Source organism: Rhinolophus sinicus, chromosome 7, assembly GCF_057876585.1.
Source record: "Rhinolophus sinicus isolate RSI-liver-muscle chromosome 7, RSI-T2T, whole genome shotgun sequence".
Taxonomy (NCBI): Eukaryota; Metazoa; Chordata; class Mammalia; order Chiroptera; family Rhinolophidae; genus Rhinolophus; species Rhinolophus sinicus.
This window is the reverse complement of record NC_142507.1, coordinates 56,149,529-56,171,073: the sequence shown is the minus strand read 5'-3', so window position 1 is coordinate 56,171,073 and position 21,545 is coordinate 56,149,529. Positions and strand designations below refer to the sequence as shown.

Genomic DNA, 21,545 nt, shown 5'->3' with positions numbered 1-21,545 from the left:
ATGACTGATTGGCTACTGACATACTCAGTCAAGTAGCCAATAGAAGGCCGTCATTTCCACACCTAATTTGCATAGCTCGGCCCATTGATGACAGATTTGTCATTCACCTTCCAATGAACTAAAAGGCCCTCTGCATCCTTCATTAGCATAAAGCCCCTATAAGTAGCAGAGATCCGGTCTTCAGCTCCATCTTCTTTCTAGGTGTTTTGAGACTTACAAGATGCCAGAACCAGCTAAATCTGCGCCAGCCCCGAAGAAGGGCTCCAAGAAGGCGGTGACCAAGGCACAGAAGAAGGATGGCAAGAAGCGCAAGCGCAGCCGTAAAGAGAGCTACTCTGTGTACGTGTACAAGGTGCTGAAACAAGTGCACCCGGACACAGGCATCTCATCCAAGGCCATGGGCATCATGAACTCGTTCGTCAACGACATCTTCGAGCGCATCGCGGGCGAGGCGTCGCGCCTGGCGCATTACAACAAGCGCTCGACCATCACGTCCCGGGAGATCCAGACGGCCGTGCGCCTGCTGCTGCCCGGGGAGCTGGCCAAGCACGCGGTGTCTGAGGGCACCAAGGCCGTCACCAAGTACACCAGCTCCAAGTGAGTGCCTGTGCTGCACACTTTAACCCAAAGGCTCTTTTCAGAGCCACCCACATTTTCACAACAGAGCTGTAATCAAGCCCTTATATATGCTGATGGAGGTGGGTTTAGCGTTGACACTCACAAAAGGGCGAGTTCGTATAGCCGGAGGCTGGTTGTAGGCTGTGGGGTCCACTTTACTCGTGGGGTCTTTGCCCCAGGCAGAAACTTAAGCAGCGGAGAGAACTTGTTCCTTTCATTGTACCGAAGTCTCAGGCACTCTTACAGCACGCAAGGAGTTACATTCTGTTAAACATGGAGAGCTATACAAATGAGGTAAAAGACTGATTTGGTATTAAGTCTGTAGTTCTGTGTCTCGGGAGGAATACTAAGGCCTGTCTGACACTGGGTCTTCATTCAGTTCTGGAATCGCTGCTTGGGGAGGGGTGCAGGCCCAGGCCCAACCAGCCTAGGAGTACCAACGCGGGAAGTGGGCAGGTGCTTGCCTCCTCATGCAAACTAAGGATTTTTCCTGTGCCCATGTTGAGCCTACTCCAGTACTGATGGCCCAAGGCAGGCTGACCTCTCCTCTAAGAGAGCTAGTCAGTCCACCCAGTAAATGTGCAGTCACTGCTAGCCTGACACACCCCATCCCCCCTTTTGTATAACTTCTGGTTTTGCATTTGTTGAGTGAAGTAATTCCACTGCTTGTTTTCCTTCACAAGTGAAGCGCAGGCTAATCGTGAACCCCTTGGCCATTTCTGAAGATACCAGTAAGACATGTAACAGTCCAACCATAGCAATCGATAGGAATGTGCGACCTACTAAACTACTTGTCCAGCCTGCGGGCTTAGAGTGTCCTGTACAGCTGTCCTTTCCCCTTGCAGTCTAAACTCTATTCCTGCCCATTTTGGTTCTTAACTGATTACTCTCTATGGGGCACTGTCTGTGGGCTGGATGGTCAGATCATAAGAGAAACCGGTGACAGGAGAGGGAATCTGGACTCTGGATCATTTGTTAATCTTTGTTGGTTTTGGTTTGGATTATGATAGTTTCTGGCATCTGAGAACACAGGATCAGGAAATTGGTGTACTTCTGGTCTTTGGTGGGATCCACTGTGTTTGGTGTTTTGTGTTTGTATGCCGTGGGTTCCTGCAACTAAACAACAAACTCTCGCCTCTTTTCAACACTGTCTTTTTCCATGTTTCGTCATAAATTATGAGTCCAAATAGTTGTCAGTGTCTGACAAGGTTTTTCTGACTGGTGTAATAATGAAATAGATATGAGACAGATTAGGAAGCAAAAATGCTCAAAATTAATGCACACATATGTATGGGAACCCCACGCACATGAGAGTCAGAGACCCCACATGCAGGAGAGGTAGGGAGATAGAAAGGGAACATGGGTACATAGACATCCTGAGCTGTGGGTGAGGTAAGGTCCATTGGCGGCTTCAAAGGGTCATTGCAGCATGGTAAGATCAGATGCTTAGTAAATACAAACTTGCCCTGCCACTTAGGTGGTCAAAAAGGTTATCTCTGATAATCTCTTAATCTCTCATTATGGGCAAGTCCCCGAATTCAAATTCTTCTAGGTAATGGGAGGGGGGGTGTAGTGAAGCAGAAGTTTAGTTTTTGGGACCCTGGCTAAAGTTGCCCTTAGCTCAGAACAATCACCACAGAGACACATCTTGGGGTGGCTTGTTCTGAACCCTCACATGTGCAAAAATAGCATGCCGGCCTCAAAGAAAATACAAACATGAAATGGCCGCATATAACTTCTGACATCGTTAAAAAACAAAATTCAACCGAACGAGTCAGAAGATCTAGTTAGCTTTATTAAGAAATTCATGAGTGGGGCAGCAAGAGTCCCATCAGGCAGCTGGAACGGGCTCCAATGAGTTGTGCTAATTGGGAGGGTTTCATAGGCAGATAGGGTGGCACTAAGAAAGTTGAAAGAGTGGATTATTTCAGGCAAGGACACCTTCCACTGGGGGAAGGCAGGGGCTCTCATCAAATTACCCTCACCAGTGCTGACCAGGAAATTCCGACTTCTGGGAGAGGTTGAATCTCAGATCAGGTATTAACTCTAGGTTAGGTATCTTGGTTTTCAGTCCCAGCAAGGCCATTTTGGCACCTATGGTTTTCTTTTTAACTTGTTAGGCCTAAGAAGGGAGCTGGGACAAGAAAGAAAACAGGAAACAAGTCCTCCAGCATGCAGTGTCCCTTTAATTGCTACACTGAAGCCTCTAAAGTTTGATTCAATAATTCCAAATTATTGTCCCTTCAGGTCCTTTAAGTAAGGTTAGAGAGGAGAGAGAAGAAACATGTCATAATGAATCAGACTGCTGAGTCAGAAGAGAAGGTTTCCAATGCTTGTATAACACAAGCATTTAATAGTTTCTATACCTTACCGAGTTTATTATAGAGGCTACAGCAATCTTAGAAGGGTGTCAGAATTTACTTATTCTCAGGGATGACGCTCCTGAAGGCTCTCTGATCTTAATCACGTCTTTTTTCTTTAACTGGCCATACTCAATTCTGTGGCTGTTTTTACCTGCTTTGAATTTTCCATTTCCACAATTAGCTCTTCTGACTTGCACAAGGACTGAGAATATTTTGTTTTATGAGTACAAATAATTTTGATCAAATTGTTTACTTCAGCAGGAAATTAATAACTTATATGAACTTAAAATTCATATGACTTACATAGACTGAAAAACATCATTTAAAAATAAACTCAAAAATCAGAATTCTCCTGATGCTTTACATGTGCTCTTCAAATTGTAACCTGGAGAAAAAAAGCAAGTTTAACTGAGTGTAATTAGTAGTCTTAGTTAACAGGTAATATATTAACAGGTTAACAGATTAATGAGAAACATACCAGAACTACTCCATTATTTTAACCAATTTAAAAACTTTAATTTACGGTATGTCATTTTATAGGGGCAAAAAAATCACAGACACCCTGTTGCGCAGGACGGAGCTTTCTCCTTTACACATGCAAAGTTCGGCCCTGGGGCTCGGGCTCCCGGGAAGTTAGACCGGTTAGGACACTGGCGCCCGGGTCTGTAACTTACAGGGAGAGATAACTTACAAACTGTTGGCCTCAAGCTTAGGGAGGCACACAGCCTGAGAACGGGAATCAGCAACGCCCAACAGCGCCATTTAACCCCAAGGACACCGGGTTTGGGGTGACGGCACCCAGCCGGTGCCTGGGGAGGCCGGTGGGGGAAAGAGGGGCAAAGCGTCCCGATCCTTCCCGACATCGATCACAGCCAACATATGAGGAATGAACACCAAGCGTTTTGCTGACAACGGCGGGTTTCAATCATCTGGGTGCCTGTGGGCCGCCGGCATAATCCTCGCAGGTTTCTGTAGTTTGTCCGTTTATTGGACCACCCAGGCCTAATGAGCCCGATGGGCGGTGCTTCCAAGACTTCCAGTCACCGCGGACTGCCTCCTCGGCGGCACCGCGGCCGGTAGTTGATTTCACAGGGACAAGGGGTGAATGGAGGGCCCTGCCAGATCAATTTGGGGGCTCTGGAATTTGACCTCCAGCGGGAGGCGCGGAATTGCCGCGTTCCTGCCTGTCCCCTTAAGAAACCTCTTCCCCATAAACCGAGAACGCCATTGGTCCTGGGAACCCCCGCAAACTGGACTATCGTGGAAGAGCCACCGTCCAGTCTGATTAATTTGTCGATGAAGGTAAGCAAACACTAACATTAAAGCTAACATACAATCACACAAATCAGCAGAAATGCAGCGCACAGCTCTTCCGAGAGAAAGTGGGCGGCCCTGAAAAGGGCCTTTGTTGGGAAAAGACTAAGTTAGTGCATACAAGTGACTCAGCCGCCGAAGCCGTAGAGGGTGCGGCCCTGGCGCTTGAGCGCGTAGACCACGTCCATGGCGGTGACCGTCTTGCGCTTGGCGTGCTCCGTGTAGGTGACGGCGTCCCGGATCACGTTCTCCAGGAACACCTTCAGCACCCCGCGGGTCTCCTCGTAGATGAGCCCGGAGATGCGCTTGACGCCGCCGCGCCGGGCCAGGCGCCGGATGGCGGGCTTGGTGATGCCCTGGATGTTGTCGCGCAGGACCTTGCGGTGGCGCTTGGCGCCGCCCTTCCCGAGCCCCTTGCCGCCTTTGCCGCGACCAGACATGGCTGCAGTGAGAGTGACTGTTGAAGGCAGACACGGCCCTTTAAATAGAATTTTTGCGGACCTGATTGAAGACAATGCTCGCTGGCGGCTTTCCTCATTAGGTCACCAAGGGGGTGGAGTAAGGGAAGGATATTAACATGTCAGTGTTTTGATTGGTCAGTGAAACCTCGCTGTCTTTCTTCTTGAAGGGGTGGTTCAGATTTTACTGCCCTGAAAAGATTGTTTCTGTTTTGCGTTACATTATTTTATTGCAGCACGTATTGTGTAAATTGAATGTGTTCTTCAGTTCTAAGACGCTGAACAAAGAGGTCCACTCAATATTTCTTTTTATTTCCACCTATTAACTAATTAGTTATGTACTGGTTCTTTGGGGAAAGTAGAAATAATGTGTAAAGGATGTTGGATTAGAGAACGAGGGGCTTTCCCTCAGTCCTTTTCATATTTCTACTTAAACTTACGCATTTTGACAACCTTCTTGGTGCCAGACAAAGCATAAGCCTAGCGACAAAGCTCTCGTCCTAAGGGTCCTGGGTTTTGGAAGATGGAAAGGTAGACAATTGCGAATTAAAAGTTCTTCCTTTTCTTCATTATCTGGATTCCAGCGTTTATTGGGTAACTCCTTTTTATGGCAAGTCCGAGAGTGGGAATCTAAAGCTAAGCTTGGATCAGCAGTCACCCCATCCTCTTTTTGGCCTGCGGCACCATCTCACCTGCCTGTAGTTCCCAACAAGCTCCGCTTCCCACCTTCATTAATCCCTTTCAACCTTGTTCAGTTTCAGAGATCGGCCCCTACCTTTTGTAGAGTTGGGGATTAATTGTAGGTAAGGCTAATACTTCATGAAGGCTATTATGAAGCCTTCAGGGCCATACCCTGGGAGGCCTCTAAAGAGATGACTGCTGTTTTAAACAAGGCTAATCCCATGGGAGGGGGGGAAACGCAGAACAGAGCAGAAGTGGGTCTGAATATGGCTTGAAAAGAGGGATATCTCGAATCAAAAATTTCTCCTTAGTTTTCTTCTGCAATTGTCACAAATTTCCACGGTAGGAGTCACTCTAGTTGGAAAAAAAAGAAAAAAAGGAACACCCTCTCCCCATTCTGGTTAATAAATCAATGCCAATTTGGGAACTTAGAATGATACTATGGCGGGAGAAAGACCACGTATTATATAACCTCAGGCTTAGGTGAACAAAGAGAGGAGACCCCGGGAGTGAGAAAAATGACTCAGAAGAGGACGAGAGAGCTCTGAGTGGCCTATGGGTTGTAGCACTTCTGAAATGATTCAGTGGTTATATTCTACCCCAAATGGGAAGTTTATAGGTTCTTGACTTTCACCACTCCCTCCCCACCACACACACTTTGTAAGGGGAGACTTGGCTAGGAAGAAGTGCCAAACTTTACAAAGTAAAAGTGCAAGGTCAGAGGTAAAACTGAAATCTCAACATGCTTTTGAAGTCATAAAAATATGTAAAAATAGAATGTATACAACATGGTTCCTTTCTTCTATTCCCTTCTCATTTCCCCTATTCTAAATGTTTCTTGGTGACCTTGACTCAAAAAAATGTGAATGTCAGAACAGAAATATTTGAAAGGTATACACATGTAGATTTATGTAACAAATGGATCCTTCCCCTGTGGGCAGAGTACAGGTATTGTTTGGTCATGTGACTTGGGAAAGGGCAGCTTACTCTAGAACTGATAAGGTGGTTGTTCTCTTGTCTTTCACCCTCCTCTCACCCCCAGAGTGAACCTGGCTGTGGCACCCCATTCATTCAACATGTGAGGTAGGCCCCTCAGATAAAACCCCTGGGGATGAGTTGTGGATAATTGGACACATGACATTTTCAAACAAAAAAAACTACGATGTTAACCAAACACCTTATAAAGATATGAAATGCCCAGAACCACCCTCACTGACTAAGTCAATCATTATCAGAGATGAAGAATTATTTATATATATATATATATATATATATATATACATATACACATATATACATATATATATATATATATATATATACATATACACATATATACATATATATACACACAGAGGGGGCCAAAAAAATGTATACACCTTTTAAGAAAGTAAAAAACTGTATTAAAATTGTAATACTCGATATATACCAATAACAAAAGATGAATACAAGTAATGTGTATACATGTTTGGCACTCCCAGGATATGCATTTCTGAATTCTACTCATTCATTATTAGTGTGGTTAGAAAACAGTGGTAGCTTACAAGAGCCTTCAGCATGTTAAAGGAACTTTGTTTTTGAAGAATGCGTCAAGTGCACACTGCACTGTAACACTGTATAATTATTACAGAAAATAAGAATTTTTGCCTGTACCTCCCTTCAGGCCTTTACCAACTGTTGCATGTTGTCTCAAAGATGGCCAGATTGGTTTTCCTCCTGTTCCATTTCCACTTCAGGAAGCTAAACAGCGCTGTGATTCACACAGCTCTTGAATAGTTTTTTTCATTTCCTCAGATTTCCACGTGCTTTTCTCCGTCAGTGATCTTCCAGTGTCCCACTCTTTGTCTTTGTCCCAATCCCCTGGGGAAACCCCCCAGCCCAGCTCTTTAGTTACATGACACTGTGACATGTTTGACTGTGGCCAGCAGATGGCACCATTCTCCGTACTACCACGCTGTGTGCAGGTGGTTTTACCAGAGGTGAAATAAGATACAGAATTTAAAATGTAGGTCTTTGATTTTTCCAATATAGTTGACTTTGAGGACTAATAAACGAGGCCAGAAAAATCAAGCTAAGACACACTGAAAGATAATGGAGATTTGTAACTTCAGTTATAAAAAAGAAAATTAGCAGGTCATGGATGCCGATGGTTAATAAATGTCTGACTGTGTGACTAGGGTGTTTGAAATGTCAGCTTGTGGGAAATAACACAGTAGGAAACAAACCACTGCCTAATGAACTGTAACATGTCCTCCAGGGGTAGGAGAGGAAGGGCAGCTTTTTGGCAGTCGGCTTTGAGGATCGGATGATATTTAAAGAGAATTTGTCAGTGCGCGTCCAGCATGGTTTGGTGGGAAAATTGTTACCAAACTCAAGGGGTCGGCCACTTGGGGTGTCCTATTCAGGGATGAGATGGGGTTGTGTTTAGGTAGTTGTATGTATTTGTGACAAGTAAAGGACACTGGGGATACACATTGATAGCTGTCTCCGGGAAGTGAGAGGCTCAGCTGGTGCTTATACACACTATTTGGTTAGCTACAAGTTGGTTTCTTCCTGGCAGTAGGCTAACCTGATCCCTTAGATTCTAGGTCAAGTTCATTCTGTTACAGCTGAGCCTGCAAAATACTGTGCTACATTTTAACATTTAGCAAGAATAGGATTTAGTGAGAACCGCCCAGACCTTGAGACCCTTGTTCTATCTAACAAAATGACCAACGTGTTACAAACTAGATGGCATTTCTAGGGTGAAGAAACACAATTAATTCAGCTATCATACTTTAATGAAAATATTCCATAAGACAAAATGTAAAAAAAAATTAGAAGCCATATAAATGTCCCCAAAATGACATAATGATTAAGTATATACATAAGATGAACAAATACATCAGAAAAGTCGTGTAGTACACAGCACAATTCATCATGCATTTATTAAAATGTATGTATTTGTAGCTTTTATGTATTTTAATATAGCAATAATGCTGAGAGGAAGCACACATTAGTAATAGAGTTTGTAATTGGCTAATGGAACAATAGCTTCAATTTAATTCATTTTCAGCTTTTCTACAGTAAGCACATGTTATCCATGTAACATTCGCAACCAGAAAAAAAGTTTAAAAAAATAGTTGACATCTCTTTCCCAAATTCGGTACCTACCAAACAGACCTGTGAGCTGTATTTGGCCTCTCGAGCATCTGTCCTTCAGGACAGAATGCCCCGTGCCATGGCTCTGCAATCACACGTGTGTGGCCGGGTCAGGCAGATCCCCCCCCCCCACCCTTCAGGGTGGTCAGATGACTCACTTAACCAGACTCTACTCGTTCCCGAGGGGCTGGTCAGACTAAATGTTTTGACAGCTGGGGATGGATGAAAACCAAACTTTCAGGGCACCAGGAAGGTGCCAGCTACCCTCCGGACCATTTGGCGGCTACAGTTTTACCACATTTAATGAGAGGTTTTCCCAGTTCATGGATGTGAAATGCCACTGAGGTTCTGACTCCAGGGGCCCTGGTGGGGGGAGGACACTGTGAGGTCCAACACAGCCACTCACTGACACCAATGACAGTCCTGTACTGGCACCTAAGAGGCGTGGCTGAGAGGGCAGACTGCTGGTGGCAACAGAATAGCCAGGGAGTCACACGCCGGGTCCTTCCCACAGGCCTGTGAGAGGCAGCACAGCCGAGGCTGTTTTCTGCTGGCTTCCTTTCAGCGGGTCCAGCTCACTGAAAAAGACAGTGAGGCAGAAGAGTGTCTGGTAGGCACGCCTTCCTCCTGCGTCACACGTCCCGGCTGGGAACGCAGTGGGTGGGAGCGTGGTCCGGGTCACTCGGACGCAGCTCGAACCGGCGAGCTGTGAGACGCTCTGTACTTCGCTGTCTTTATTTAAAGAAATGAGGATGACAGTACTTAACATCAAAGAATTCTGCTAAGAATTACAGGAGACAATGCATGTAAGTGGGTGCTCCAGACACAGCCTGGAGCCAAGGACGCACTTTCTTTTTCATGTGTCGACCACTTATCCTCATCCTCATCGTCCTTACTGTCATTTTCATGATCAGAACAAGGAAAGGGTCAGCAGAGGCCAAGTAGAAACTGGCTGTGCGACTTGGAGTCTGGCTTCCCAGGGAGGTGCTGGAAAGGCAGGCCTGGCTGACTGAGGAGGCCCGAGGGGCACCTCTGTGCACGCGGCAACAAAGGGACCCTCGGCAGGACACGTGCCACCCACTTTCTGGAAAACTGTCCCAGCACACAAACATCCAGGAAACCTGGATGGGAAAGGCGCTCCTGTCCGCATGCGGTCGCACAGGGTACGGGCCCGACAGCTACACGTGCCCCAGGTCACTGTCTGGTAGAAGGGACCACAAGGCTGGGTGACAGATGACTGACTGGCTAATAGAGAGAGAGGGGATTACAGGGAAACTAGAATGGGTGCAGGAAGTGCCTGGATGTGTGCAGAATTCCGGTGGGAGTCTGAGTATGTCCTGAGAAGGTTCAGAGCTTTTCTCACGCTCAGTTAAAAAGAGTCACGAGTCCCCAGGTGAAAGAGCCAGTCACAGAGGTAGGAGGTGAGAGGCCGTGGGCGTGTGGAGTGGGAGGCGATCCAGGAAACAAAGGCAGCGTCCACGTGCAGCCTGAGAGTCCTGACAGCCAGTTCTGGGGACAGTGCCTACTTGTCAGGCCCAGCTGTCCTGAAACAGGAAGGGCTGCACACATGAGCCCAACAGCCTCGCACGGTGTCCTCCCCGCCGGGTCTGCCGGCCGCCCCTCATTCAAGGTCAGCTAACACGTACTCCTGCGTGGCTCCCCCTGTAAAGACGAGACACCACAGGCTGGGCGCCAGCTTGTCTCCGGCCTGTGGTCAGCGGCCTCGTCCACCACCGCTGCTCTGACCAGTCCCTTCCCAAGGGCCCGCTAGATCTCAAGTACCATGACTTCTCCTGTCCTCAGCTCCCCACCAGCCGCCCTGCCTTCCACCTCACTCCTGACAACTTCCCACACTGGGGAGGCTGTCCCTCCTGGCTATGTCCCTGCGCTGACTCCCCAGTGCTCATGACAGAAAGGCCCCGGGTTTCTGCGTGCCCGTCTGTCCCCACAGTGCAGATGTCCAGGGCTAGAAATGCAGACCTGGTGACTGACAGGCACACCAAGTCAGGGAGGGCGTGCACGATGGTTCCACCACGCTCATGCCCCACCTGTGTAGACCCCCAGTCCTCAGCCTCACCCACGGAAATCCTGCTGCTTCTACCCCCAACTGAATGGCCATTCCTTCTTTTGGCTCCCCACGCATTTACTGCCTTAGGACCGGGAGCGGGAGGAGGGTTGGGTCACCACACTAGCTATGTTACTGATTTCACTGCCTACTGGACGTGGGTCTGAGAATGGCCGGTGGCTGAACCTCAAAGCCCCTGCATGACCTTCACCAGCACCTTGCAAAACATAGGTGCTCAGAAGATGTTTATCGAATCAGGAGCTTTCATTCCAGGGAAACGCTAATCCTTGCTCCGGGGCGGGCCAGTCCCCGAAAGAGGGAGAGAGAAGAGGCTTCTCAGGGAACCCAGCCCCAGCCCTCTCTGCCTGCTCCCTACAGGGGACCCATGTGTCCTGGGGGCAGAGGCACTGAAACTTCCTGTGTCTTCTTACTCACGGGAAGCCTGCCTTTTCCTCAGGATTCTGAACAGAATTCCAGCAAAGAGGATGATGGAACAAACGGCGATCGCACTGATGACCGCAGTGACCAGGGAGCCGGACAGCGAGGACTCTAACACAGCAAAAGTAAGTGAGTGCCTGTGACAGCCACCAGCCCACCGCAGACCGTCCCCAAGCTGTCCCACTCCGTCCCGCCCACAGGACATCTTTTCAGCCCCTGGCCCCTGTACCCCAGCTGGCAGTGAGGGGCCGCTGCAGGCCTGGGTGTGTCACATGGCAGGTGTATCTGTGCTCTTCCCCAGGGGGTGTGGCCACAGCCACCCAGCCCTGGTAGGTCCCGTCCCCACTGGGCAGCACGTCCCCAGGCTCCACGTCCTCGGCGTTCACTGGCTGCCTGTCCTTCCACCACCTCATGGTAATGTTCTGGGGGTAGAAGTTCAGAGCCTGACACCGAAGAGTGGTCACGGCAGAGGCCACACGACGAGTCACCTTCACCAAAGGAGGCACTGGCAAGGGAGGAGGAAGGGGCAGGAGAGGGGAGCCCTCTAGCCTTGCCAGGAAGACCAGAATGGCCCTGCCCTCCCTTACAGGTGGGAGGAAGGAGCCAGCCTGGTCAGACAAAGCCAACTGCACACACCAGCGTGTGCCCAAGACATGTCCCAACACTCTGCTCTGAGGGGCTTACATGGCCTACAGTCACAGTGTATCAGCCTGTCCTGTCCTGTGGCCACCTGCACGCCTATTGGCCATGCCTTCCATGCTTTGTTACTAGGCTGAGTTAAATCAGATAAAATAGTCCTTTACAGATCACAAATGATTGAACATTTACGACCAGCAGTGTCGCCTGGTTCAACCCAGGAAGCACTCTTGTAAGAGGGGGCCTTGTAAGACAGCCAGCCTGCCGTGGCCATGCGGTGCCCTGAGAAAGTAACCTTGAACCCCCAAGGCTTCTGCTCCTCTGACTGGCTGTCTCCCTTGGTCATTTCTTGTCTTGGTGTTCATGGGATAACTGACATCTCTGATTCCTAAAAGGCATAAGTGCACGCAGGATTCGGAGTTAAGTCAAGAGACCACAGATACTTCTTCTTTGGCCACATACATGGAGAGAAAAAATTAAAGCCACGACTGATGCTGTGTCAGGCATATCACGTACCAGGCGGAGACTTAGGGTGGAAACCTCAGACCTCAGTTCTTTCCCAGCGTCTCACAACCTCAGACACCTTGAAACCCCACCTGGGGGTTCAGGCCTGCCCCGCCCGCTTCGTCCTTAGAATGTGGGTGCACCAAGTGCTCCCGACATACCTTGCCGGTCCAGCACCCCTGTGCCCAGCTCCAGCAGCCGCTGCAGCTGCTCAGGGCACTCCCTCTCCAGGTAGGCTCGGTTCTGCCTGGCCCGAATCTTGCTCACTTCCCACTCCAGCTTGGTGACCTGGGCCCTCGGCTCTGCAGCTCTCCAGTCCAGCGTCTCGGGGCAGAATTCGAGATGGTCCTCCCCGTCGTAGCCGTACTTCCAGAAGGTCCTGGTGCTGTTGTCCTCTCGCACCTCACAGCCCAGGACCACCTGCAGGGTGTGGGACTCTGGCAGCACACCCTGCTTTGTTACTGAAATCAAAGGAGCAGGTCTCTGTCTCCACCATCTGCAGGGACCGAACAACCCCAGGAAGCAAACTCATCTCCCCGCTGCCTGCCAGGACCTCAAAAGCCCAGCTCTCTCCCTCTAGGAGGCGAGCCCCCCCCGCCCCCCACGTACCCTTAAGGTGATTGCAGTTGTCCATGATAGTCCCGAAGTCCACTGTGAACATATGGTCCCAGCCCTTCAGACTCTGGCTCAGCGGCAGCCACAGGGGACTGGCAGCCCTACCCAAGACCCACGGGGCCCGGGGCTCTGCTCGGCGACTCTCGTGATCGTAGGACACAAACAACTGGTCGTCCACGTAGCCCAAGGCCTCAAACAGGGGCAGCCCAAGGTCAGGCTGTGAGGCGCCCATGAAGAGGTAGCGCAGAGAGTGTGATCCTGGGGAGACAACAGGCCTCCGTGGGCCCAGGGGACTGGCCGGCCCCATGCCCTCTGCATCAGCTCCCACCCGCAGCACCTGGGCCCAGAATGAGCAGTGAAGCCAGTGCCTGCCTCCCCTCCATGTGACAGTCCTGTCCGCACCCTTCATGTGCCCTTTACTCGCTGCCCAGGATTCATCTGATTAGGGCAGGCTCCCTGCAACCCCACAGGCCCTAGAAAACCCAAGGTGTGTCCAGCTATGGCACTGAGCTCGGGAAGTTGGTGCTCGGAGCTCATTAGAGCCAAAGCCAGAGGAATGTGCTGCTGGGTTTTCACTGTGTCCTCTCTAAACCCTTTCCTGTGTCCAGGTGGTTGTTAAATGCTGGAAGGTCTGCTGACCAATAGCTCAAGCAAGCTTCAGCATCCAAACAGCTTCAGAGCAAATACAGAAAGAGCCCCAGGAAGCCAAAAAGGACCAGGAAAGTGAGTGTCCCCAGCGGCACCTCAGTTAGAGTGGGGAGTCCAGTGGTGGACCCCAGTGTCTGGCACAGCGTGGCCAGGAGGACGTGCTTAATGAAGACTCATTGGATGAATACAGGGTGACAGCTCCTACGTGACACCCCTAGTCGGATGGCTGATGGGACTCTCAAACTTGACAAGCCCCAAGCTGCTCTGACTTCCCCCCAAGTGCTCTTTCTTCTGCCTTCACCATCTCAGAGAGGGCATCACCTATCGCCCGGAGCTCAGGCCCATGAAATAATTAAAGGACAGCGTCGCCTGTGACTCCTCTTTGTGTCGCACAGCTTACAGGTCTTTCAGCAGCTCCTTCAAAACACCCGGAAAAGCTGCCCCCCAACCCCCCCACACATGGCTCTGCTACCCGCCTGCTGCCCGGAATACCGGGCTATTTCCCCGCTTGTTTGCAGCTCTCTCCGCCCCGCTTTCCACAGAGTAGTTTTGCTCAAAGCTGTGACAGCTCATGTCACTCCTCGGCCAGGATCCACACCGCGGCCCGTGAGACCCTGGAGACTGGCCTGTGGCTCCTCTGCAGAGCCTGTCACTGTCACTGTCACCGAGTCTTGGCCTCCGGCCCTGCACTCCTGGAGCATCTGCGTCCTTGCTCTTTCTTCAACACAGCAATTCTTAAGTGAGAATTCTTAGACCAGGTCAGGGGACATTGGCAATAAAGGAGATGTTTGTGCTTGTCACTCCCGTGGAAGGGCCACGGCATCTAGGGAGTGAAGGCCAGGGATGCTGCTAAATACCCAGCAACGCACACGGCGGTCCTCACACATCATGAGGGCTGAGGCTTCCCCACCCGCCAGGGCCCTCGGCTTGTCCAGGCAGTGGTGCTGGCAGGCAGCGTCTGGCACCCTTATTTCCGGCAGGACTCTCTGCTCAAAGGCCGCCTGCGACAGTGGCCCGTCCTGACCTGTGCTCCACACGCCTTCACAGCGCTCCTTACCTGACGTTCTCGTTCCTTTCCCTCCTTTGCTTATGGCCACTCCTCCACCAGAATGCAGTGGCAGAGGGCAAAGGCTTGGCGCCTGCTCTCCCAGGGGTCTGGCACAGTGCACATGGCTGGTGCCCCCTTCCAGGCGAACGAGGAGAGCTCCAGTCCAACACCAGATTCCCGGATTCAACCGCTATTGCAGTGTGACGTGTAACAATGGTGGCTATGTAGTGGGCACCTGGGTGGGCTCCGGCGCAGGAGCTCAGGGTAACATCACCACCAGAGAGCAAACCATCTCATTCTCGTCATCTGTACAAGTGGACAACTTCCCACCTGCCCTCCAGGTGTTGCCCTGAGGTTCCGTGGTCACTAGTAAAACGCTGACCTGTGCCCGACGGTGAAGTCCCTGCCAGCTAAGGTTAGAAAGAGCAGTGGTACTCGCCCGGCAGGAGAAAACCACGTTGTCCAGGTCTCTGTAACCCGAAAAAGTAATTTAACCTGCGAGGGCCAGTAAAATCAACATATGAATGTCTCCTACCTGCCCAGGCTAGAGTCTGTAAGATCAGAGCTAGGAAGGTGACCTAAAACTGAGGTCATTACGTAGATGTTAGTTGTCGTCTCTGTGGCATCGTTCAGTAAAGGCCCTTTAGTTACAGTACTGTTTAACACCGTAAATCAATGCCACTGAAAGCCAGAACTTGACTTCCAGTTCAGAAATAACTGATAAGTTATATGTCCCAGCAGAATAGTGTCGCAGAGACAATAAGGCTGGGGACAGATCCCTCTCAGGAGCCCCACCCCAGGGATCAACGACAGGGGTGGGGCTGGGGTGGAATTCAGATTGTTGGGACGGTTTTTGCCTGCCAGCACAGCCTTGGGAGCTTTCGGTCCCCCTCAGTCCTCCGATATCTTATCGGAGCAGTTTCCCTGCGAGCACAGCAGTTAGAGGCCTTCCCATCAAAACAGTGTTGAGCAATCACAGCTGTTAGGGACCGACCTCCCCGGCACCCCGGCCAGATTTAACCAATCCCTAGCGCCGCAATCTCAATGGCGCGAATCCCCCCCAAACCCCGAGGCCTAACCTTATAAAACAAAGCGCCGGACCCCAGTAAGTGCTCAGTCTTTGGGAGCAATCCCGCTGAGCCCGCCGGCGTAATAAAGCTGTGTTCTGCCTGATCTCTGCGTGCCGCTTGAGTCTCGGTCTCCGCCGTTTTTCCGCAACAAGATCCCAGCCTCCCTCCTTGAATAGGCCCCTCGCGCACCCCCGAAACTCTCCCCAGTGCAAGGGGCTCTGAGCGGGACACCCGCGTGCCCCCTCAGCCCTAGCGGCGCCCGGTGCGGAAAGGTCGAGGGGTGCTCCAGACGCAGTGACCCCGAGTGAAGACTTCCTGGTCGGGGGAGGTGACGGGAAACAGGACACAACCGGCAGTAGAGACAAAAAACCCGAGACCCGAGTCCAAGGACCTGAAAGCCAAGCTCGGCCTCCAGGAGAAACGGAAAGAGTGACATTTAGAAGCGTCAGGTGAGGGAGGGAGAGTGCTGCTCCGCGGATTGGGGCCAGTGGGGTGGGGGCCAGGCCCCGGGAGGGAGGCCGCGGAACCCACCCGCACCCCACGGCCTGGCTCCTCCCCGGGGAGCCCGCACCCCTCCCTCTCGCTGACGACAGCTAATTTTCGATCCGTAATTTCGCTCGGGGCGCCCGTGCTAACCCCGCGTCCCCCGCCCGGTCCCCGCGTCCCCCGCCCTCACTCACGCGCTGGGCCCTGCGCGGCTGCGATCCGCACCCCCAGCAGCCGGAGAACCGCCAGAGCCCGGAGCACCCGCAGCAGCGCGCGCGCGGTTCGCGGGCCCATCCCGGCCGCACCGCGCGTCCCCGGGCCTTTCAGCCTGGGCGGCGGGCGGGGACACGGGGTGGCTCGAGGCGTCACCCTGCAGCCATTGCCGAATGAAAATTCCTGACCAGTGTGACCCTTTTCCGGCCACTGGTGGAAAGAATTGCGCCTCCTGCACGTACAGTCGCCCTCCTGCCGCCGCGTGCGGAACGCCCAGTGCCCGGCTGCCCAGCGCCCGCTGCCCAGCGCCCGGCTGCCCAGCGCCCGGCTGCCCAGCGCCCGCTGCCCAGCGCCCGGCTGCCCAGCGCCCGGCTGCCCAGCGCCCCACCGCGGGCTCTACACCCCCAGGGGACGCTGCTGACAGGGGAAACGGTGTTTAACGAGTTTCTGATAGATCTAGATATTTACATATTGAATAATTTAAAAGTTCAATTTTACATTTCAAAAGTTTTACCTTAAGTTCAAGGTGCCAATCTTGTTATTCAATTTAGAATAATTCGATTTCATTATTTGGTTAGAATTAATTGAATCATAGTGTTGCAGAACTCAAGGGACGGCCGCTTGGAGTGTCCTATTCAAGGAGACAGGGCTGTCATTAGGGAGATGTATTTACTTGTGACAAGCCACGGAGACATTTTTCACAATTTATCTAATTTAATCTCATTTCACAGACTCACAGCACTTCGGGTTAGCTGGAGACACAGGAAGCTTCTTGCCGGCGAGCTGGGGCCCTCCGACACTGACTGATTTGGTGTGGGTGCCACCTGGGCGTCCAGATGTTAAAAGCCCCCCACCCTCACACACAACAAGGTTTGGGACCTACTGCTGCAGACATTTCAAACCAGAGGAACAAATTCAATAATCTGATTTTCCAAATACCTTTACATACCTAATGAACCCAATAAACAATATCTTTTTAAGCACATATGCAAATTTTGGCCATCTAAGGGAAAATCAGACTTGGGAAAAGGGCGTCTTACCTGCAGGGGGCATGAAGCAGGGCTGGAAACATGTTGAATATTGGTGATGAGCACATTGGGGTTGATTATACTATTCCTCCCCCCCCCCCCAACAGCTGTGTTGTTGAGATATAATTCGCATTTCACACAAGCCATCCATTTAAAGTGTACAGCTCAGTGGGTTTTAGTACATTCGCAAAGGTGTGCAACCATCATCACAATCAGTTTTGGAACATTTTTCATTCTCTCCACAAAAAAGGCCTGGACGTTTTCGCCCTCACATCCGAGCACCCTGTCTTCTTCCCCCCAGCGCTAGGCAGACGCCAGCCTACTTTCTGTCTCTAGATCTGCCTGTTCTGGGCCTTTCATGTACAGTTGATCCTTGATCAACACGGATCTGAACCGCCGGTACACTTACACGAGGTTTTTTTTCCGATTGACCCGCGTTGTTGGGAGGGGGAGTACAGAGCTTTATTACTATTTTATTGATTATATATTTTAAGAGGGAGAGAGGAGACCTTGCGGAGGAACAAATAACAGCTGCCTGGAAAATGACCGGCCTGCGGAAGATGCTGGAAGCGGGATGCAGGGGTGGGGAGAGTGGAGGAGGGGGAGACTCACGCGCACGGTGCTCCGAGGGCCTGGCTCCGTGGGGCCAGAATGAATCACCAGAAGAAGCCGCTGGAGCCAAGCCATCTCGGTGCAGGTTATATTTTGCCTGAGAAAGTGCAGCTGGGACACGGCTGCTGCTGCAGGTGGTGGGCAGGCACCTGAGCTCTTGCACGTGCTTCTGCCCAGCGCTCGCCAATCCTGGGCTCACGCAACGCCCTGGGAAACGGAAAGCTAAAGGAATGCAGGGAGTTGCGTCCTTTAAAGAAAGGATTGTTGGATGGTGGTCCTGGGCCAGGAGCGTCAGCATGCCTGGGGAAACTGTGTCAACGCAAGGCTGATCCCAAAGCTACTGAAATGCGAAAGTAGGAGTGGAACCTGCCCCTCAGTTGTCAGCAGCCCCCCTTGGCTCCTGTGCACAGAGCAGCCTGAACACCACTGCTGTCTGGGGGGCTGGGCAGAGCCAGCCAGTCCGTCAGCTCCCATCCTTTCCCTCCGTCTGCTTCTGACTGTCATTTCTGTGGACACCAGGGGCTCTTAGCCTTAGAGTTGCAGCTCAGGCACTTCAGCAAAACTTCCAACAACCTTAGAAAAAGACTTCCCTTTCTGTTTGCTAAAGAACCTCGTGCATGCTGCTCGTCATAGCAATTGACTTACAGACCCCATCCATGTTTATGAGAGAAAGATTGAAAGCAGACAAGCCAAACTAGGAAAATAAAAATCACGTGCAATGTCAGCCTCCAGAGACAAAACCCTGTGGATATATCAGTGTTTCCTTCCAGCGGTTTTTCCCAGACAGAGCTCAAGCTAGAACATTATATTCATAGTATTGCCTGGTGTAAGTACTCAATACTTAGATGTGGAGTGGATAACTAAATGAGTGAGCGAGTGAATGAATGTTCAAGATTAGATTGTGAAGAAGAAGAAGAAGAAAGATTAGACTGTGAAGCCACCTGCACCCCGCCTTGAAGCCCTCTGGTCTCCCTGTTCCCAGAGCTCCTGGTACATGTGGACACTGGAGAAGTTGTGTTGTCTGGTGACCAGCAGGAGTAAGAGGTGGCAGGGCAGGTCACAAGTTTCTGGTCCTCTCATGTTATCTAGGAGTCCGAAGTCCTGCTTGCTGGCTGCTGGCCTCACCGCCCGCTGGCCTCGCTCCAGCCTCTCTGACCTCAGTCTTCTGCTCATCTGTTAAATAAGGTAACGGTTTCTGATCAGCAGGTGATACTTTATGTGAATGACTTCTTACAACTGTTCATAGACACCAGAAGGTAATAATCACAGACAAGCAGGTTGGGAGGAAGCTGTATGTGTCATACACTTTGGTGTAGAGCCCAGTACATGCCACCGTGCAGATGTCTGGCTCAGATGTCTGGCTCAGCCGCGGCCACTTTGAGACCAGTGCAACGCCTACCTTTGTAAATGGTATCCTTGGGCTCTATTAGCCTTAAGAACCTTAAGGGGGCAACGTCCTCGGTACTTACTATCTTCTGGTGGAAACTACCCATGTTTTTTTCCATTATGATGGATTGTGGGGACAGAGCCAGGAGTGCAGTTTCCAGGCTCTCGGCCTCACGTGGAAAGGTGCTGGCTCAGGTAATAAATGGCTGTCAACTGTGATTGCATGGCCATCAGCTGTGGCTAGTTGGCCGTCAGCTGTAACCAGTGAGCCATTGGCCACTAATATAACTGCTGTGGCTATGCTAGCAGCAAATGGGGGCTAGCAAGGAAAATGGGGGCTAGCAAGATGGTGGCTGAGCCTGCAAGCGGCGCAGTGAGGGTTGCGAACAGTGTGGCTCCTGCTTCCTGTGTCTCCAAACCAGCCGCCAGCGAGAGTATAGTGGTATGACTCCCCTGCCTATGGCTCCGTGGGTGTTCCTTTTTGGCCTCACCATGTCCCACGTTCTTATGTGGGGAGCGGGAGCTGACACCCCACAGGCTGCCCCCCACGACACATGGCGCGGTGAGCAGGGTCTTCCGCACGACATGGGTAAAACAACAGTCTACTCTCATTCATTTTTGTACATCTTGAGTTTTCGTAAACTGCCGTGTTGCATTTCATTTTTGATACATATGTGTGTGTTTTAAAGGCACGTGAATTATAACCAGTCGGCCAAGTTATGTTGTAAAGACACAAATTCTCTAAGTCTCGACTTTCTCGTTTGTAAAGAGGTGGTAATAACAGCTGTTTTATAAAGTGATATTAAGAATTGAATTACAAAATCAAATATGGATAAATGAAGCCATCAGCCCAGTGTTTGGAGTATAATCCAGGCTAACCTGTGTTTATTATTATCACATATCCTAATATAATGACAATATCATCAGTGACCTTGCCAATCGGAGGATGTTGCTCCCTAGGTCGGTATCCTCTTACAGATTGCCTACATTGTAGTTCCCTCGTTAAAAAAAAATAATAATTGAAAAAGGTAAGGCCTATACCGTCTCTGGGGTTTGTATGCTTAGTGAGTTACCACGCTGAAAACCACTGAAGTGGCTTCTCCGTGAGGCTTTCTACCCCCATTATTTGGTAAAATTGGCCACTTCCACCTCTGGTCTCCTCTCTACACGATGCGGACAGATGTGCGTGGCACGTTCCTGCTCGGTTCTCTTCTCGTGGCTTCCCCGTTATTATAAATGATAGGCACCACCAGGGTGGTTCAGTGTATTTCTCCTTAATAATTGTTTGGGGGAGCCCGTTAGATAACTAACGTGAGCTTAGTGTACATCTGACAACTTATTTCTCTTTATGAAGAGTATTTTCTCCGAAGGTCCTGGCAACCAGCCTCCTCCTGACTGCTCTGGGCTCTGAGTCCAGTCTCACAGCTTCTCAGTGCTTCCATGGTCAGTTGTGAGGAATAATCACTTCTGTCTGTCAGGAGGTTGTAGAGGAATGAGGTTTGAAATCTCGTGAGTAATACAATGTCAACCCAGGTTAATGATTGATGGCTTGGCTAGGCACCCTGAGCCTCTGCGGTCCCTCCAAGGGCGGTTTTCATTTGGCTGGACCTCTAGTGCCTGTTTGAGCAAACAACATCCTCATTGTAAATGCCTTTTGGCAGGGAAGGGGTGGAGGCAAAGCAAGTCTGTTTAGTAAATCGCTATCCTTGAGCAATTCAACTAGCCTTGGAAACTTTAAAGGTCTAAATAATAATAATAATAATAACAACATAATAATAACCACCTTTATTTTCAATTCTTACCTGGAACTCTTTACAGCCACTAGTTAGAAATTGGGTGGCTTTAATTTAATTAATTTGTATTTTGCATTCACAGATGTGAAAACAATGGTAGGGGCCTCTTATAGAACTTTTATGCAACCTACAATTTAGTGCAGTCACGTTTCGGGGGTTGGTGCGTGTGTTACAATCAAGATGCTGGGTTGGTCTTAGGCGTATTGCAAAGTCACAAACCCCTTAAATTGTTTTATTCTTATTAACACATAGTTAATAGATTTATTATTCTTCTCATTGTTGCAACTGACATACTGTACCCAGGAATCTCAGGAGCCAGTTCCAGTATTACTATCTTCGCACAATAGTTTTTTTATTTGGTTATCTTCCTTCTCACTGTGTTCATTTTACTTTAAAAATGAAACGAAGAAATTTAGTATTTTTAAAGT

At 50.3% G+C, this 21,545-nt stretch overlaps 3 protein-coding genes across 10 annotated transcripts; 1 reads left to right on the top strand and 2 right to left on the bottom strand.

The window, feature by feature from the left end:
• Positions 1-11: 11 nt before the first annotated feature.
• On the top strand, positions 12-648 carry LOC109435960 (histone H2B type 1-C/E/F/G/I). The gene has a single exon (XM_019714201.3). The coding sequence runs from the start codon at positions 221-223 to the stop codon at positions 599-601; it is 381 nt and encodes a 126-aa protein (XP_019569760.1). The 5' UTR covers positions 12-220; the 3' UTR covers positions 602-648.
• A 3,258-nt stretch (positions 649-3,906) lies between these two features.
• On the bottom strand, positions 3,907-4,763 carry LOC109435966 (histone H4). Its single transcript, XM_019714207.3, has one exon. It carries the CDS (start codon positions 4,733-4,735, stop codon positions 4,424-4,426), a length of 312 nt encoding a protein of 103 aa, XP_019569766.1. The 5' UTR covers positions 4,736-4,763; the 3' UTR covers positions 3,907-4,423.
• Positions 4,764-8,196: 3,433 nt separating this feature from the next.
• Positions 8,197-16,593, bottom strand: HFE (homeostatic iron regulator). Of its 8 annotated transcripts, none has more exons than XM_074318388.2 (7): positions 16,280-16,588; positions 14,539-15,024; positions 12,828-13,091; positions 12,380-12,679; positions 11,308-11,583; positions 11,076-11,189; positions 8,197-10,237 (listed from the first exon to the last, which is right to left on the bottom strand). In XM_074318388.2, exons 3-7 carry the CDS (start codon positions 13,063-13,065, stop codon positions 10,197-10,199), a joined length of 969 nt encoding a protein of 322 aa, XP_074174489.1. In that variant the 5' UTR covers positions 13,066-13,091; positions 14,539-15,024; positions 16,280-16,588; the 3' UTR covers positions 8,197-10,196. The 8 variants fall into 8 exon arrangements, with proteins under 8 accessions (XP_074174489.1, XP_074174491.1, XP_074174490.1 ...); XM_074318390.2 differs by having other exon boundaries at positions 14,539-14,999; positions 16,280-16,370; XM_074318389.2 differs by lacking the exon at positions 16,280-16,588 and adding an exon at positions 15,609-15,742 and having other exon boundaries at positions 14,539-14,999.
• Positions 16,594-21,545: the final 4,952 nt, after the last annotated feature.